The sequence below is a fragment of the Cupressus sempervirens genome, chromosome 2 (genome assembly GCF_028749045.1).
Source record: "Cupressus sempervirens isolate cs-2001-9-10 chromosome 2, ASM2874904v1, whole genome shotgun sequence".
Lineage (NCBI taxonomy): Eukaryota > Viridiplantae > Streptophyta > Pinopsida > Cupressales > Cupressaceae > Cupressus > Cupressus sempervirens.
In genome coordinates this window covers 430,179,238-430,197,223 of record NC_143119.1, presented here as the reverse complement: position 1 = coordinate 430,197,223, position 17,986 = coordinate 430,179,238, and the positions used below count along the sequence as shown (strand labels likewise).

Sequence of the window (17,986 nt, the reverse complement as noted above, 5' to 3'; positions counted from 1 at the left end):
TTTGGTGATTTTTTAATTGCATTATCTGAATGAGTACCCTAGCGACTACTTCTTAACAATGCGAGCATTCAAATTTTGAATGACTAACTTTGTGTAACCTTCAGAATCTTGGAAGAAGAAAAATATTTGGGTCTGCTTCCTCACCTAAGAATTGTAAGTTTGCAACCATGTTGTCTACAGACTGAGCGGTGAGTTCTTCTTTTGGAGTAGGGATCATAGATTTTTTATTCAGATGGTCAGGTTTCTCAGCTACATTTATGTCAAGAGACATCACTTTGTAGGAGCCTAGCTCAACTTGGAAAAATGCCACCTCATTTGGTGAACAATATTCTATGATCATTGTCTTCAGCTTTGGCTCAACATCAATCTTGATCTAATTATTCAACCCCTTCCAACATAACCATAATTGAGTAAAATCAATTGAAAACCATCCTCTCAAGCACTTTGTTCATTCTCTACTTAGCAATAATCTGTAAGTTTCAAGGATTTCAACCACATGTATGTCTATAATGTCTTGAATTTGGGGGTCTACAGTCAACTGTATTCTAACATTTTTCAATACCCCGATAACTTTTACTTATGTCTTGTTGAGTACTATCACTATCTGATTTGAGGATTGAGGAGTGGCTACCAACCTTTGAGCTATCAAAAGTGGTATGGCGTTGCAAGAAGCTCCTGAATCTATAAGACAATTGTGCACATTTTTTCTAAAAATTCTAAGACTAAGAAAGAAAAGAGGCACTTCAGCCTTGTCTTTATACATGGTAGGAATTTCCTTAGAAGTATTGACTAGTTGTGATGTTGCCTTTTGAGGGATTGTGTTCACATTAGGCATTGTCTTTGCATGATCAAGAGTCTTTAGCGCTACTTCCCTTTGATTAAGACAATTTTGTAGCATATCAAACATGGACACAATAGCCTTGGTTCTCTTTAGATCTTAAACTACATTGTACTTTTTAGTTTCCCATATAGGATTCTTCAGGATTGTAGACATGTTCCCTTGATTTTAATTTTTTTGCCCAACATAGGGTGCTTTGGTAGGTACTAGATTGATAAGTAGGAGATAATTTCCACAAGTCAAATTGTGATATTACTATCAGGATTTAACTATGTGATTTCGAGTCAAACTCATTGACCCATGTTTCATGAGTAGTGATTCAATATGAATCCATCTCTCATGAGAATAAATGAAACACTTAGCACACATTGGATCTAGGTGATGCTCACAAGGGTGAAACATGAGGTGTTGGATACAAGGCAGGAGGAATCCCATCGGTCATAAGTTCTCTTCAGTTACGCAAATTGTAAGTATTCTAATTGCCATTTTGAAAAGCTAGCATCTCTTCTGGTTAAGGATTTGATTCTTGACTAAATGGACAAGTGAATTCTTCACTAGCTTATTGTTCTAATTGAGGATTTTGTGGAGAATCATAAGATTCTAACACTATAACATTGTACTGCATAGAAGACTCACCATTATTGCCTTGTGAATTTTAGTTCATCGCTTGATTTCCATTAAAATATGAGTTGCCATCATCAGGTACATTTTTGTTGTTGTCATATTGGTTGATTTCCACATACTGAGCATTGTTGTTATTATCACCAGGGATGCTTCCATTGTTTGGACGAGTGTTCCATTGTCAATTTGCCTTTGGAATCCATTGTTGCGATCTAGAGGATGTAATTATTTCCTGCATTGCTATTTCCCACATTATTATTTCCATTGAAATTCTTGTTGTAATTCTTACCATATTTTTTGTTGTAAGGGGTTGGATTCACTCTCTGAAAAAAAAAATTCCGCCCTTGTGACAACCTCAAATGGGTTAGTTCGTTGGTAATTTGAGACATTATTTTATTCATTTGACCAATCTCAAATGTGACATTGTTTTCTGGTTCAACAGAATTTGTTGAATTTCACTCAAAGAAAGTGGCTTTTAGATGTTCTTATATTGGATAGGTTATGGCTGGAACCGATACGGTTGGTGCTTGTTGTAGCAGAACTAGATTCATTGGAATGAATTGGCTAGGGATCAGTGGTTTTCTAGCGAGATATGTTGGTATCATTGTAGTCGCTTGAGAAAAAATCATCAATCCTCCTCCATTATGATTGGCTTTCTTAGTAAAGGTAATTGCTTCATCGAAGGCCTTTTCTAATGTGTTAATGTTTGCAGTAGGGGGTCTTTGTAGAAAGATAGTCGTAAGAAGGTCCATAGCATTAAGAGAAATCTGAATTGCAGCTTCAACTAGTATAGTATAGGGTGTTTCCAACTTGCAAAAGGCCATATGAAAATGATGATTGAAACGTGAAATAGTCTCCATTGGATCCCTTTTGATTGATATGAACTAATGATGTATCACAATCAGGCTGATGAATGTTTTGAATTGTTTGAGGAATAATTTTTCGAAGGCAACCCAGTACTGGATACATCCTAGTGGCAAGTTTATGTACTAGTTAAATGCAACTTCTCCCAATGAGTATGGGAATAAATGGAGGACCACATTCTCTTGTTGAACCTGCTTTCGATGATGAAATTTGGAATGGAAGTGGTAGAATTCTAGGAAATCATTTGTCATTGTGAGGCTTATGAAAATGACTGAGTTCTAAGAACTTTGGCTCACTATCTAAAGATCTTAAAGCTCGTTGAAATGGAGATGATGGATCAAAATCTTCCATCTTGCATCAATAATAGAAAATATGCACCTCTACAGAAGCACACTTTCTCAAAATGGCGCACCTTGTGCATCTATGCACCTTCTGACAGTTTTAGATGGAAAATTTTCTGAACTTTCAAAAACTTTAGAATTTCAAAATAGCAAGTTGTTTTTCTATTTCGAATGGTATGAGGCCCTCCTTCTAGTGTCACTTTTGTTGATTTATCATTTTGCACGATGCTTAACAGTAGGAATCCCTTCGGACTCTTCTCTTGAAAAACTAATCTAGGATCAACTCCAAGGTTCAAGGCAATCTTGTGACCTACTGAAATCCACTCAAATGAAGATAAATTTGTATGTTCATGAGGAGGCCTTTTTTGGTTCCAACCAATTTTGAATAAGATATTTGATCTGTTGTTTTGAAAAAAGTAACCACAAGAGAGATTTTTTTTTTTTGTACTTTTTGTTTAATGATGAATGCAACTATATGAATTCCTATTTTAACCAAATGTTAGAAAATAAAATAACAAAGATAAGGTAATGAGAGATTAAAGCAAATAACTTGAAGGAGAAATTCCTAACGGACATAAACCATGGTAACAACACGTCTACGAGTTAAATTGTCAAAAAGATCTGGAATGAAATCAATAAAAATAGGAGCAACACTTTCTCAATTCTACTGATGCAATGATCGATGAGAACTCAATAATAATCAAAAGATGTTTCACTTCTCATCAAATCACAAGGCCATGGAAAGTGCGCTCATGCAAGACAAGAATCTATGTAGGAATAATAGGTGATCTTTTCTCCAACTCAGTAGGTCAGCGAAATTTGTTAACATGAGGCAAACACTAGAACGAAAAGATCACACAATAAAATCAATACAACAAAACCATTGACTCCATTATTATTCATGAACGTGCATTCACAAAAATAACACACTCTAGTAGGAGTAACTACACTTAGAATGAGAGCACCAATAGCATACATTATTGCATCAAAATAACGGCCTAGAGTACATATTACATCCATGTATTTATGAGAAATCATCTCCTCCCTTTATGTTAGGAGAGAGAGTTCTTTAAATGCAAACATATGCTAAAAGCTAATAAAACAAATCTAATTATATACAAATTGACTCTCTAAATGGTGCAAAGTAACTCTCCACCCTTGTTTATATCAATTAATGGGTGCATGAGTCTTACATGACTTAAAGCAAAGAAAGAAGAAAGAAGCTACAAGAGGGTCTAAGAGTCACTGGAAGCTCTAAAAATGGAACCTTAACCTTCTATGGGTGTTTCTAGGAGTTGAATTGTCATCGAAATGCATTTATGGTGCATGGACTTCTCTAAATTAGGAATTGGCAGTTAACTATGGGTGCATTGTTACTTCTTCAAAATTGTTGGCACACCTCTATGAAGAGCGCACCTGCACACCTTGATGCTAGGTTCCAAAAATCCAAAAATTGAATTTCCAGCATCTGGGTTTTTTCCTTCCTTATCCTAAAGCGATGGCAAGATGTTTATTCTTGAACTTCTCTAGTTTAGGATTGAAAAGTTCACACATGTGCACCTTGGATAGGTACGCATGTGCGCACTTTTCTTAGATGTTTTTGTTTTAGGTTTTGTACTTTAAGTCTTAGGTTTAGGCTTTCGTGAGTGAACAAAAGTGCACAAATACACACCTTTGGTGTCTAACACTTATGTGTTTTGTGTCTTGTGTGTAGGTTTGAGCTCACCTTTAAGGGTGCGAATGTGCGATAGCTGATGGAGGCCCAAGAATAATGAGGAAAGGGTGGAGGGGTCCAAGGCTTATATAGGTTTGAGCCCAGTGTGTGCACCCTTTAGAGGTGCACACTTACACATGTGCATAGGTGTGAATCTCCAAAGGGAGATAAGTGTGCACTTGTGCATTTAGTGCACCTACGCACCTTGGATAGGTGCGCTAGTGCACTAGTGCACATTTATGTACCAAACACTTTGAAACTTTCATTTTTCTTCTTCTCTGACACCCTGAACTCGCCCAGTCTGAGTCTGAGGCCTAACCCAAACTTGTAAAGAGTCTCAAAATGACCCAGGCCTTGGACTAGGGGTCTGGGAGACAAAAACTTTACTAGGGAGTCCCCATTTCTAGGAGAAATTGGGCGTGCATTGTGAAACCACAAGAAGCACCTAGTTAGGAGTTTGTTTGTACATCATTTGCTTAAAATTAGTGATTTTAGCATGCTTTTTGCAAGGAAAATGCCCTAGATCCACAAATTGCATGAAGGATGGGGTTTCTTATCAATACAAATATGTAATATGTATTGAAGGTCGGTATTTTGATCCAATAAATTATGCTATTGATGCTCTCATTCTGTGTGTAGTATTTCTTGTTGGAATGTGTGTTTCCTTATGAATTTTATGTTCATGAATAGCGATGGAGCCAATGGTTTTATTGTATGTTAATGCACGTGCGATCAACTAGTTCTAGTGTTTATCATATTTGCTGAGAAATTCCTCTGTTGTGATGAATTGGAGAAAGGATCACCTTCAATTTCTTGCATAGTGATTGTCTCATGTGTGTGCACTTTCATGGCTGCACGATTTGATGAATTGTGAAACATCTTATGGTTTTCAATGTTTTATTTGATGAATGTAGCGGTGGAGTTAAGGATGCATTGCTCTTGATTCCATCGGTTTCCCTCTTGATCCCTTTCAAAAAATTAATTCACAAGTGTGTTATAACTATGACTTATGTCCATTAGGAATTTTATTTTCAACAATTTGCTTTGATTTCTAGTTACCCTAACTCTGTTATTCTCTAAGTTTGAACACATGGTTAGAATAGGAATTCATATAGCTACAATGATAGAACTTGCAGTCATCATTAAATCAGAAAAAATACAAAAAATATATTAGTTTTTTGTCACATTCTTTTCAAAGTTCTACAAGTTCACAGATACAAGCAAAGGCCTCATTGTTAACATTCACATTTATCTTCAATTGTGTTATCTACTAGATTGAAAAACAACCATCTGGAATCTTAGAGTTGCTTAATTAATTAGCTTTTCAAGAGAAAATTTTGAGAGGATTTATGTCATTGTCATCATGTAAAATGACCGATCATCATGTACCAATCTCCCTTTGCATTCAGGAAATGGATTAAATGATCCATCAAACTTATCATCTCAACTCTTGGTCTCTTACTTTAATCTAGATAAATCTGTTGAGTCACCCCTCTTTTCTATTATTGGAGGTGAATGTTGATCTCCATAGCTCGATGGTTGTGTTAGTTCAATGGTTTATTTGCACAATTCCCTCAACTATAGATGGTGGTTTCATATCCTTCCCTTCTGGATTTGATCCAGCTTAGGAGTTAGTTGTTGCCCAAAGATAGAGCGATGGCACCCTTGTCTTCAATTCGCTCAATTGTTTTGGCTTCAAGTTAACAAGTATGACTTCCTAGCTCCTCAACGAAACTTGTTTTCTTTCCTCTCCTAAAAATGGTAATGTGTTACTTCTCAACTTTAGTTCTCTTTGTTTCTAGTTTTTCAGTATCATGCCCATTTTCTTCTTCTAGAGTTAACATAGTTTACAGAAGTCAAATAGAAAATGGGTTATTGTCATATAAGCTTTATGAACCATCCTAGTGTCAAAAAGAAAAAACCCATTTGGTAGATATCACTAAAACATTTGAGGAGAATAATTTATTTGATCTTGGATAATACATGAAGTTTGGGGTAGGTATTGCATAAAGCAATCCCACTTAACTACCCTAGATCGATGCATGAAGCAAAGAGGTACTCTCTTCTTGCAGGAGGAAAGAGGGTAAGGCATGTGCATTGCATTGCAACATGCCTATCTTTTTTCTCCCCATGATGCTTTCTAGCCTCTATTTAGTTTTTAAGAGGTCCCCTAGATTTGTGGTATCACAAAATGGGTACTTGTGTATAAACCTAAATTAGAAGATTTGGGGAGGCCTTCTAATGGGTTTGTGGGTTGGTGAAGTTACATTCTTCCAACGTGGCCCTAGCATGTACATGTAACCTAGCAATGCCTATAGAAGCTAGATGCCATGAATGTGTTGCATTCAAGCTATGCCCAAGAGCCAGGGGTATTTGGTAATAAAGGTATGGCTATTAATGTTTTCATATACAACATTATAATTTGACTATTTCTCAGTCAAGTTGTAGTATATTTATTCTCTTAAAAAATAGTAAATGTCATTTCTCAGTAGTACCTCAATGTAGTTGTTACCTATTTTCAGTTGCACAATAGTGGTTTTTTACCTCCGAAATGTGCACCCCTGGTGATTCTTGCCCAATATTTCCATCTCTTGCAAAATGCATTCAAGTAGAGCACCTGTAGATATGCAAGCAATAGCTTCTCAAGTGTAGGATCTTCCTGACACTGACTCCTTACATTGAATGTGGAACATATTTATTTACATGATGTATGAGCACTTGCAGATTCATAATAATATAAGAATCACCACAAAATAAATTGCATGGATTATTTGCATACCTCTGAGAGAAATAACTTTTGCTTAAGTCTACCAAACCTTGAAACTTGTAAATGAAATAGATGAGGAAGAAATAAAGTATTGAAGACGAAAGTTTGACAAGTAAATTTCTTTAATTAATTAGATCTTAAGAATGTGATCATATTTTGGTGCAATTTTTGTGAGAAAATTATTTTAGTGTTCATTCTAGCTTAGTTATTGTATTGTTCTCACAAGTATATACAATGCTCCAATGAGCATTAGAGTCTTAGGAAGAACACCAAATTTTTAGCCCCCTCCATGTGTATTTTTGTTTAAAGAACATTGGGGATTCCATCATTCGTATAATTTCATCGATCCAAAAGTGCTCATCTGTAACAACAAGCATATAAAATTCAATCAAATGACTAATCCAAGCCCAGTCATCAATATCAAAAACTAGCGGATTTGTTCTTATAAGGAATTAAAGCTATCTTGAGTAGTTAGCACACTTATCTGACCGCTTGGATCTGTTATGCAAAAACTAGATACCGATGTATCATTCAAATATTTCAGAGGCTTTCTTACAAGACCATTTCGTGCATATTCACCAAATCATTACAAGATTTTAAAGAAATTATGGCTAGAATAAATGAGTGAACATACAGTTGAATCAAAATATGAACAATAGTAACAAATTCAATCACGTGCAAATAGTTCAGGTGAAGTTTTGAAGTTCAGGCATACACTACAGATGATGTTTATAGTCTCTAAATGATTTCCCAGGCCCATTACCCTCCCTCAGAGACTATACTGGTAAAGTTTTATATGCTCTTTGAGTGCTGGGAGCCCCCAAAATAGCCCAATTTTATTAACTACGAGCTATTTGTTTTTAAAACATATGCTTGTTCTCAAGGGACACTAAGTGTCTAAATCATCTTAGGAAGAAAATAAGTGTGCACTTAACTAAACACAAGATTACATCACAGCAGTGTCACCATTTGTGCATAACTTGTGGAATCCACTCACAAAAAGCACATCAATTTCCCTCAGAATGTTCCTTCAAAACAAACAAGATCTAATGTTCAATCTTGGTAATCAACTAGCACCCAAACAATATTGCTCTATTTTATCCAATATTGTACAAGAACATAGTTCAAATGCTGACATATAAAAATTGTCTAAATAAGAAAAGGATTAAAAGATCCGCCTAGTTTATGAATTAAAGGAGCATATGCCATAGTTACGACGTGAGGAATTTTGAAATCTATTCAAAAAGAAAGTTTATAGGATTCATAATATGTAGATTTCTCAAGTACAACCAGTTCCTACTGCATCTTAGTTCTTCTAAATTTCTAATGAAGGAACAAATGGATCTCTTGATTTTCTATTTTACTTTTCCAGAATCTCAAAACCCATCTACAAATTTTTTTTTTAGATGACCTAGACAGACAAATTTAAAAGTGATCAAACTCTATTTGCTTTTGTCTCCAACAGGGAAAAGCCAACGGCATAAGATTAACTCAGCAGTCTTCAAGGAAGGTATGCAAACTAACCTAGAGCCAGTCACACTATCAAAGGGTCGGACACCAAGAGGATGTCATAAAATACACAACTACTGTAGTCTGATATGATATACTGCTAAGGGCGCATGGGAGTATTCATCTTCACTGCTTCAGAAAATCAACATGATATTTCAAATTGAACTTAATAGTAGTTGGGTCCTTTTATAGAAGATTTCATCTCTTTAAATTATTTTATTTGTGTATTTAAATTATTTTATTTGTGTATTGGATCAAAAATTATGATTACACTCGGCTATCTAATTCCTTTTCCAAAATAATTTCTTCTAAATTTCTATTGGATTGGCAATAGAACAATTTTCATAACTTTGGAGCTCAGTAGAATTATTTCGCAATTTTCAGATTGGTTTGTCAGATTTGTGTAAAACCCAAGTTTTGATGTATGATGATTCTACCTTGTATCCTCAACCCAAAAGGAATTTGTATCAACTATATGTGGACATTGTTTTTTCTTTCCTATTTAATTCCTTAGCACATGCCAAAAGTGCTAAATTGTTACAACTAATTAGAGTGTCCTTTATGTTGTTTGAATAAATATCTTTGTATTTAACTTGGTTTTCTACTCTTTATACAACATTATGTAGTTGATGAGATGTATTTGTGTATAGATTTACATGGAACTTGTCTCTATGAACCTAACACTGTATAGGTCTTGGTTGTGTCTGTTAGATTAACACTATCTATCTTTTGGAATTTCCTAGTATTGAGTCGTTTGGTTTGTGTATGATACTCTCTCAATTTATTATTTAAAATGTATATAAGTGCTTTAGCAAGCAAAGCGCTTGTGTTCTTTTTAATAGAAAGATCTTCATTGGTGGCCTGTCAAAAAAAACAACATTGTATATGTCTTGGTTCTGTCTGCTAGATTACACATTTAATGATCATCTTTTTCATTTACCACATAAAAACCTGTATTGATTGTCTCATCAAATTTATGGTCGAATATGCCTTGTTATTAGACATTTGTTGGCAGAAGATTTGCAACTAAAATCTTGGTTTTAAATTTGTAGGTTCTTATTTCTTGATTTCTTGTCGTGCATCAAGGAGGTAGTTTTTCATATGCAACTAGTTCGACCACTTTGATGTTGCCTCGGATTCTACTAAAGTTGATTGAGTTTACCTCTAGCATCCCTTATAGGTGCTCTAGTTGGATATCAAGAGCGGAAATAGAGATAGGACCTCACCTAGATTCAGATCACCTTACCCTATTATTCTAAGGTTAAGGGAACAATTTTAATTCCATGGCCATATTTATACAAATAGATATAGTGAACATTTCAAATCCCCTTCCAAATCAAATTGCAAGCCATAGCTATCCCTTCCATTCATAGATCAAGATGGAGATCCACTAATTGCACAGGCATACGGAGGTAGAGGCAATTTGCTTTGTTGTTGGCCCATAAACATTTCCAAATAAGTCATATTGTATAACCATTTCAGTGCCCATTCAAAAAGCATAATAACCTATGTTTACGCAGACCACCTTATGGGAAGGCGACAAGTCCCACCAACAATTGTTTATTCTGAGCCACCAATTGCCCCACTCTTCTAATCCATTCAAGGCACCTATCCCTGAACCTTTCCAGGATCCCTTCTAAGAGAGCCAGTTGATTCTACGATGAATGAATTGAATCAAGTGGGTGGGTGACCACAAAACTATCTTGTATATAAGACATAAACTTATGTTGTAGTCATTTATGAGTCCATCTAGGCGAGGCTAAGTAGCAGTAGATTGGCCCAAAGCCAAGCTATGTGATCTAGCATTACATACAAACCTCCCACAAATCCCACCAAAGATGGGGACTAGAGTTGCATGCAAACCTTGTTTAACCATGAAATTCTTGACATATTAAGAGTGTGGATGTTCTGGAAAAGTATGTTGGTTTGCAAATTATGTGACCACAATTGGTGGGAAAACTTCTAGAGAGGAGGGCCTTGAAAGCGAAGGGAAGGATGTGCATGAGTCTTTTAGAACTGTGATTTATGAAGAGGTGGCAAATGATGCAATAGTGATGAATCTAATGCAACAGTGATGACTCTAATGTCAGGTGATGGTCATGAGAGTTGATGGCAATGGTACATATTTATGTTTGTGTTTTATTAAATACACTATAATTCACTTGTATGGAATAGGGTTGGGAAGTTGCTAGTGAAAGGTATTAAAAAGTATTAATAAGTATTGTTTTTTTCGTATTGACTCTTCCAATACTAATTCATTTGGAATGTATACTATTAATTTTTTGGTTTCACTCACATTAACTACGAGAACAATTATTGTTTCACAATTAAGATTAGGTTTTTTGATTAAATGTTAATATTAGGACAATTTGTTCACAAAATTTGATTGACATTCAACAATGTTTATATCTTAATAATAACAATGAATGAAACCATAAAGTTAGTACTAAATAATAATAATATTATATGTGAAACACTTGCATGAACATAAATATTAGGGATTTTAGGAGTGTTCAACATTAAGTGCCAAATACTGATATTAGTTATGAATATTAGACACTAAGATTAGCGATGAATATCAAACCGTACTCTTAACAAAAATTAATAGAGATATAGACTTTTTAACTAAAACTAAACAACAAATATTAATAGTGATGCATACGAAAAATTGTATTAGAGTGTCTTTAAGATAGTATCGAAGCTTAAATAGAAGAGTAGATTTCACTTACAGAGTTAACTATGTTCATATGCACAAAAGAAGGCTAAATGTGTCCAACAGAAAGCACCCACAAACACAAATATCAAGTACAATGTATAGAACAACCCACAAATGTAGATCACAGTCAAGTTAGAGATAAATGCAAAATATATAAATCAAATCAAGGTATAACAAAAAATAATAGCCCGAAAATGGATAGTGGAGGTCTTAATGAGGATCTGCCCCCACTTGGATTGAATAGTTGGCATGGGAATTGCCTTAAATCCTCTATTGCGTTGTGGCCTCTGAACCCTCTTCTACTGGCCTACAAGTTATAAATGTGAAGAAACAATTGCACAATGTAGGCAATTTAAACCAAAGCATGATAACTAAATGAATTTGGTGAAACTTGCCTCCTTACCTCCAAACTACAAAGAACAATGGCATACAAAGAGAATCATAGATAACAAGGAGCGTTCTCATTGCCATTGCATAAAACCTGTTGGGAGTGCTAACAGTGGGAGTCATGTTCTCGTATACAAATGAACAACCAATAGTTTTGTACCGAACATGTTATGGTACCTAATGTGTCCACAAGTAGAGAATACACAAAAGATGAAGGAATTATGGTACCTAATGTGTCCACAACTAGAGAATACACAAAAGATGAGGAATTATGGTACCCAATGTGTCCACAACTAGAGTATACACAAGAGATGAAGGAATGAAGGTCAGCTTAAAAATGAGAAGACATGCACATTAAATGGATTTGTGCTAAAAAAACAACGGGGCTTAAGGGCGAAGTAAAGTGAGGTAACACGCAATTAATGACATTGTGAAGAAGAGTGATAGGTGGTGGCAACTTTGCCCAAGTTGGTTTGAATGATGGCCAATTGTCCACTATCATGGTTTTACATGTCAGTGCAAGCACCTTCTCGAGGTGGGCCAACGTACGTCACAGACCATGAATGAAACAATTTGCAATTGTTTTTTGGGGAGGTGATTTTCTTCCTAAATATGTAGACAAGACAGTTTGTTTTTATTTGTTACTTAAATTAAATTTAAAATTTCAAAACATAACTGCTTTTTTATTTTTATTCTAATTAATAAATACAAACAAATTGTCTTATTTGATACCTTTTGATGCCTACATGGCACTCCTCGCATGGACCCCATATTCGTGTCCCTCCAATAGTTTCTAGTTTGTATTTATCAGAGATTATCACGGTGTCACTATCTACAGAGCAACATTTATGGGTTTTGGCTATGGAGGGGCCAAAATGCACTTTTTAAAATTAATTTAAAAATTACGCATAATAATTTTATGAATTTTAATTTATTAAAAAATACAAACAAATTGATTATGCAGTGCATTTTAGCCCCTCCATAGCAAAACCCATCCTATCACGGATTTTGAAGTGCAGTGCTGCTGCGTCAAACAGAACACTCGCTATAACATCTGGAATGCCCAGTAAAAACTACTATTTAATTGCATGCGCTCTTGTCTGAATGGGTACATGCTCTTTAAAAGCCCGATTCTTCCAATGTGAAACGTTCCCGGCAATACTTTCCCGGGGTTGCCTCAATTTTAGCTTCTTGGGCTTTCATGCGGTTCGCATCGAACGCAATCAGAGAAAACTCATTGAAATCGAGAATTTATGCACAACAATGTACGCGGAGCTTCTCAAGATTTACAAGTTGTAAAAAGAATTATTAATGCCTTTCTTCCTGTCATCAGGCAGTTTGCATGAATGACATAATTCCTTCTACAATCAAAACATAATTTCCAATCCATCTTATTTGCCCAAATCTATCTTTGCAACCGAACTTTAAGCTTGGGCATCCCAGCAAGTGTAGGTTATCATTTTAGCCCTAAAGCCTTACCAGCTTAAGAACGGGAATTAGCTCAAAATGCTAGGTGTATCTTAAAAAGCTTCGATATCAATATTTATAGACATGTATATTATAAAGGCAATTATCTTAGAAAGCGATGATACACGTAAATTGATTCTCCAAAGAGTTTACAGATTTTCAGTCTTTGCTTCATAAAAACAGATTAAAATATCAACCTTTACTACATCCAGATGTGACTTGGTCCATGGACACTGGATAATGCTCCAAGAAACACTGCAATACAAGGAGATTAAGAATGCCCTTGAAATTCGCAAATATATCCTTATCAGAGAGTTTTTTTTTATTAGTTACCGGCCTTGCCCGTATGCCTCCTGGACCTGCTAATTTTTTGTAAGTAATGGACAAGTTCCAAACCTCGGGTTCTCTAAACTCAAGTTCACGCTGACAAAATAAAATAGTATGGGGCCTAGGCTATAGCAACAATCCATTTAATTGCCACAAGGGAAATAATAACTAGCATTTTCAGCAAGAACTCTTGAACTTTGAAACATAATGGACGGAAGTAAATCTGCCATTGACAAATTTTGCTTTAAATTCTTCTTGACCCCTACCTCTGTTTTAGAAGCCGACGAGAAGAAAAGACTGGATGGTTGAATGCAATAACTCCAAAATATGATAATTTGAGCACAGAATAGCTTGCCAACAAGAAACATCCACGCGAAAGGCAAAGATTTTGACATTCCAAATTGCATTATTTTGCAACACAGCCGGATTGAGAGATGAACAAATAGGCATTGAAACTGTGCCAATGAATTAAAGCATTGAGAAAGAAATACACATTAAGAACTAAATCTGGCAACAACGAATTTTGGTCAAAAATTTTCTAAAACCAACTCCGTTTAAGAAGACCACCAAAAGGAATCGTTGGGTGAATATCAACAATGTAAAGTACAATGCATTGCTAAGTTTCTGGATTAGATTGTGTAGAAATTTTTCATCAACGTTTCGAATCACACTATGTGATCCATCATCAGGATGAGAGAGGAAGAGGTGTCAAACAATGCAAGATGATGGATTGTGGAAATCTGATTGCATTAAAACATACAATTTGTCAATTGCCTCGATATTGATGGATTCCTAATCCAAGTACAAATATGAATATCTAAAGATAAATAAAAATATGACGAACGTACACACATTTAACTCCAGAAGCATCCGTGGTCAACAATGAATAACTTAATTAGATCTGGCAACAATAAATCTTTGTTGTGAACCCTTTTTAATAGGCCAAACCCTGTTTGAGAAGCCCGCCGATGATAAAGAAAGAGAGTAATTTAAATGAACGTTTTACTGAAGCCTTTATTAGAAAAGCAAGGAGTTGTTGCCTTGCCTTTAATAAGAATGAATTGCTGGCTACAGATTTTTCAATCCAAGTTCAAATCCAACAGAAATAATACACCCAATTGAAGTAACAATTACCAAAAAGATAAACAAACATGCACTGATATTAGTACAAAGAAAAGCATTGACAAAAAGAAAACATACACAGTTACAAACCAATAACCACAGCAAAGCTAAAGATTCTGACATTCAAAACTACAATAGTACTTGCATCAGCACTAGATGGAGATATCACCAAACAGACATAAATAATGTATTATTCAATGAAAGCATTAAGGAAGAAAGGTTGATGGTGCAGCGACAAGAATGTTAAACTAAAGAACAAGGAACAACTAGTCTTCACATTTACATAATCTTTATACAATTCAACCTGCTGACACTAGAACAGAACAGTCGAGCTTAATGAAAATGTATGTGAATGTGATTCCTACAGAAAAAAAGTAGTGCCAGACTTGCACAAATGGAGACCAAATAGTCCAGGATCCATATGCATTTTGAATCTTTTGATGACTAGGTGATCCAAAGGAACAGTGTTTAAATAAATAATGAAATCATTAAAAAAAATTGAGTGAAGAAACTTTTAAACTTTCTAGTCTCGTACGAGCTCTATGATAACCAAGATTAATGCTCATATTCACATTCCAAATAATACCAGGTAGATGCTTGATAAATTTCACTTGATAGATTTGCAATAAATGCTCAACCATCAAATTATTAAGTAAATGGTATGCATATTCTCTTTTGAAATATCCTTAAAAATCCAGAAAAGGTCAATACACAACATTTGTACCGCTTATTAAAGAATCAGAATCGATGTAAATTTAAAAAATTGTGCCGTTTGAAAAAATCAAAATTATATGATAACTAAACTTCAAAGCGTCAAAAAAAGCCCAAACCACATCGTGTCCCCATACACATTTCAAACTATCTACAATGAATAATGTCTGTAAGCAGACCAAAAGACCGTGCAGTGAATAAAGTATTCAGATATAACTACATTCATATTTGCAGAGTTTGGATAGCAATATTCTGCATGATATGGAGTACAATCGAAAAGAAAAATTACTTAGAGGTCCTTTTCTGATATTGATTTTTTATCCATTTTATTCCAGTGCTTGTCCCTGTTTTCACCTTCTGAGCTCCAGAGCTCGCAGCTACCTTAGCTTTTTCTAAGCCCGCCGATGCAGCACCTTTAACTTTTGCCATTTTAGCATTATCCTTCTCCTTTGTTGCATTGTAGTTATTGTATTCATCATTCTGATTCTGAGAGTCCCATTGATCGGCCCAGCTGTTGCCAGAAGCCATCGTAATTCTTTCTTACCTTAGGTTATTCCCGTTATTCACAAGCCCTGCATGCATGGATATAGCTAGGTCATGAACTGCAGCAAAATTTGACAAAATGCAGCTCCCTAACTAATGTTGGAATATCTAACAGTGATATATTGTGATGGTTAAGTTGTTGTGTTGTTATCTTTGTCATTAAAATTTCAATCTTATGAGTCCTCCCATTTGTGGCTTCACCGATTCATAACCTGTTTACACCTCTTTTTGTTTACCCCTCTTTTTGGAAACAAAAATGTTGAAAAACTAATGTTGTAACCGATACATTTATAAATCAAATTTGTACATCCCAAATTACAAGCAGTGCCGTACGTATTCCACATAACCTTTAAAAGAGGGTAAGTGGCTAGAAACCCTTCACAATAGTTTGCGAGTTACACCAAGCATAAATCCCTGTTTATATAGAATTCAATCCATTGGTTTTGGAGTCTATTGTATATGTTTTATTATCATTATTTCAGATCACACTTGGTAATATCTATTATCAGGTACTGGATAATGAAGAATAAAATTGCAGACGAAGCTGGGGATGAGACAGGACTCGGGATCAAGGAAAAATGTGAGTTAGAGAGAGTGACGAGAGAGGAAATTTTTTAAAAGGGAATGGAAAAAACAATGAGAATGGAACAAAGTAATTAGAAACTAAATGAAATATGATAAATGAATAAACATGTGTGATTTGAGACATTAGATTTCCCCAGGCCATAACAAATTGTGCAGAGCTTCTCGGTTTTGCTGTGTAGGGTTTTTTTATCAACCAGTGCAATGATAAATGAATAAACAAGTGTGATTTGAGAAATTTAGATTTCCACAGTTTGTGATGCAGAGCTTCTGGATTTAGCCGTGTAGAGTTCTTTTTTATATCAAACAAGTGCAATATTTGCATATACGCACAAAAAGTTTCCAGATTCATATGTGGGACAGGAGAAAACATTAAATTCCTGGATGCAACTCCTTAGAGCCCACCAAATCAGAAATTTTGAAAACACATGGCTCAAATTGAGAGAAATCTAGCGAAATCTTCTTAATTGAACTTACCGCCCATGTGTTACAAAGGGCAACCCGAGGCTGTCTGCATATGATCTACAGAATGTACAATAATATCCACCCCCATAAGGGACCCAGAGAAAGATCTAACAGACAGTCTCCTCTAACATAAACAGAATCTAATAAACCTCCGCCATGTCCCCAATTACAGACAGGCAAGGTTGCCCAAAAGCCCTAAAGCTGCGATTTCAAGTTTCCCTAATCACAACATATAAACACTAAATTGTTTATTAAAAAACCCGCAAATCCAATCCCAAAAACTCTTTGATGAAACAACCAGAAACTATCATACACGAATCTGCCAGTAATTTAACCTCAACAAAAGCAAACTGGAAAAAAAAACATTGAATTCATTTATGGGTTAAGAATTTAAAAGAATACCAAATTGCTGCCACCCGAAGACCAAAGGAGGAGAGTGCACAATCACGAGAACGAGAAAGCGGTTTTGAATGAGGAAAAGAGAGGAAGTGCATATGAAAGCGATACTGACAGATAGGTACCCGTGAAAAGAGGAGAAATGGGTGGGAACCACGCCAACCACAGCTCACCATTTGTCCTTCTCTGCCAGTTGGGTACTCTTTCTTTACCATGGGCGGTGACTGGAATTTGGTAAAAAGATTTCCTCCGTAATTATAATATACTATTTCAAGGAATGGCATGCAGAACCTCAAGCTTGCTTCATTCCCAGGGCATGTGGGGTTGCATTGAAGGTATTTCTAATTAGTTAGCATGCTTGTGGAGGTTAATCAATGTCTTAAACAAGGTGCTTAGGTGGTTCTCATTGATGGATGAGACCTGTTTTTGGAGTCATTTGAAAGTATTGAAAAGGATAAGTCTGACTGTGTACCAAATATCATAATAGATTGGTTGATAATTCGATGTGGCTTGTGACAATGCATATCTTTTTGACAATATTTAGGTATAAATATAATTATTATTATTAGTTTTTTTTGGAAATATGTAGAAGTTTAAGAGAATATCTTATGGAGGA

The 17,986-nt window shown here is 35.3% G+C and overlaps 1 protein-coding gene across 2 annotated transcripts; it reads right to left on the bottom strand.

Annotated features, from left to right (window-relative positions):
* Window positions 1–15,444: 15,444 nt before the first annotated feature.
* On the bottom strand, window positions 15,445–17,641 carry LOC149572926 (uncharacterized). 2 transcript variants are annotated; one of them, XM_089814042.1, is made up of 2 exons: window positions 17,377–17,641; window positions 15,445–15,956 (listed from the first exon to the last, which is right to left on the bottom strand). In XM_089814042.1, exon 2 carries the CDS (start codon window positions 15,910–15,912, stop codon window positions 15,670–15,672), a length of 243 nt encoding a protein of 80 aa, XP_089670168.1. In that variant the 5' UTR covers window positions 15,913–15,956; window positions 17,377–17,641; the 3' UTR covers window positions 15,445–15,669. The 2 variants fall into 2 exon arrangements, with proteins under 2 accessions (XP_089670168.1, XP_089670169.1); XM_089814043.1 differs by lacking the exon at window positions 17,377–17,641 and adding an exon at window positions 16,987–17,167.
* Window positions 17,642–17,986: the final 345 nt, after the last annotated feature.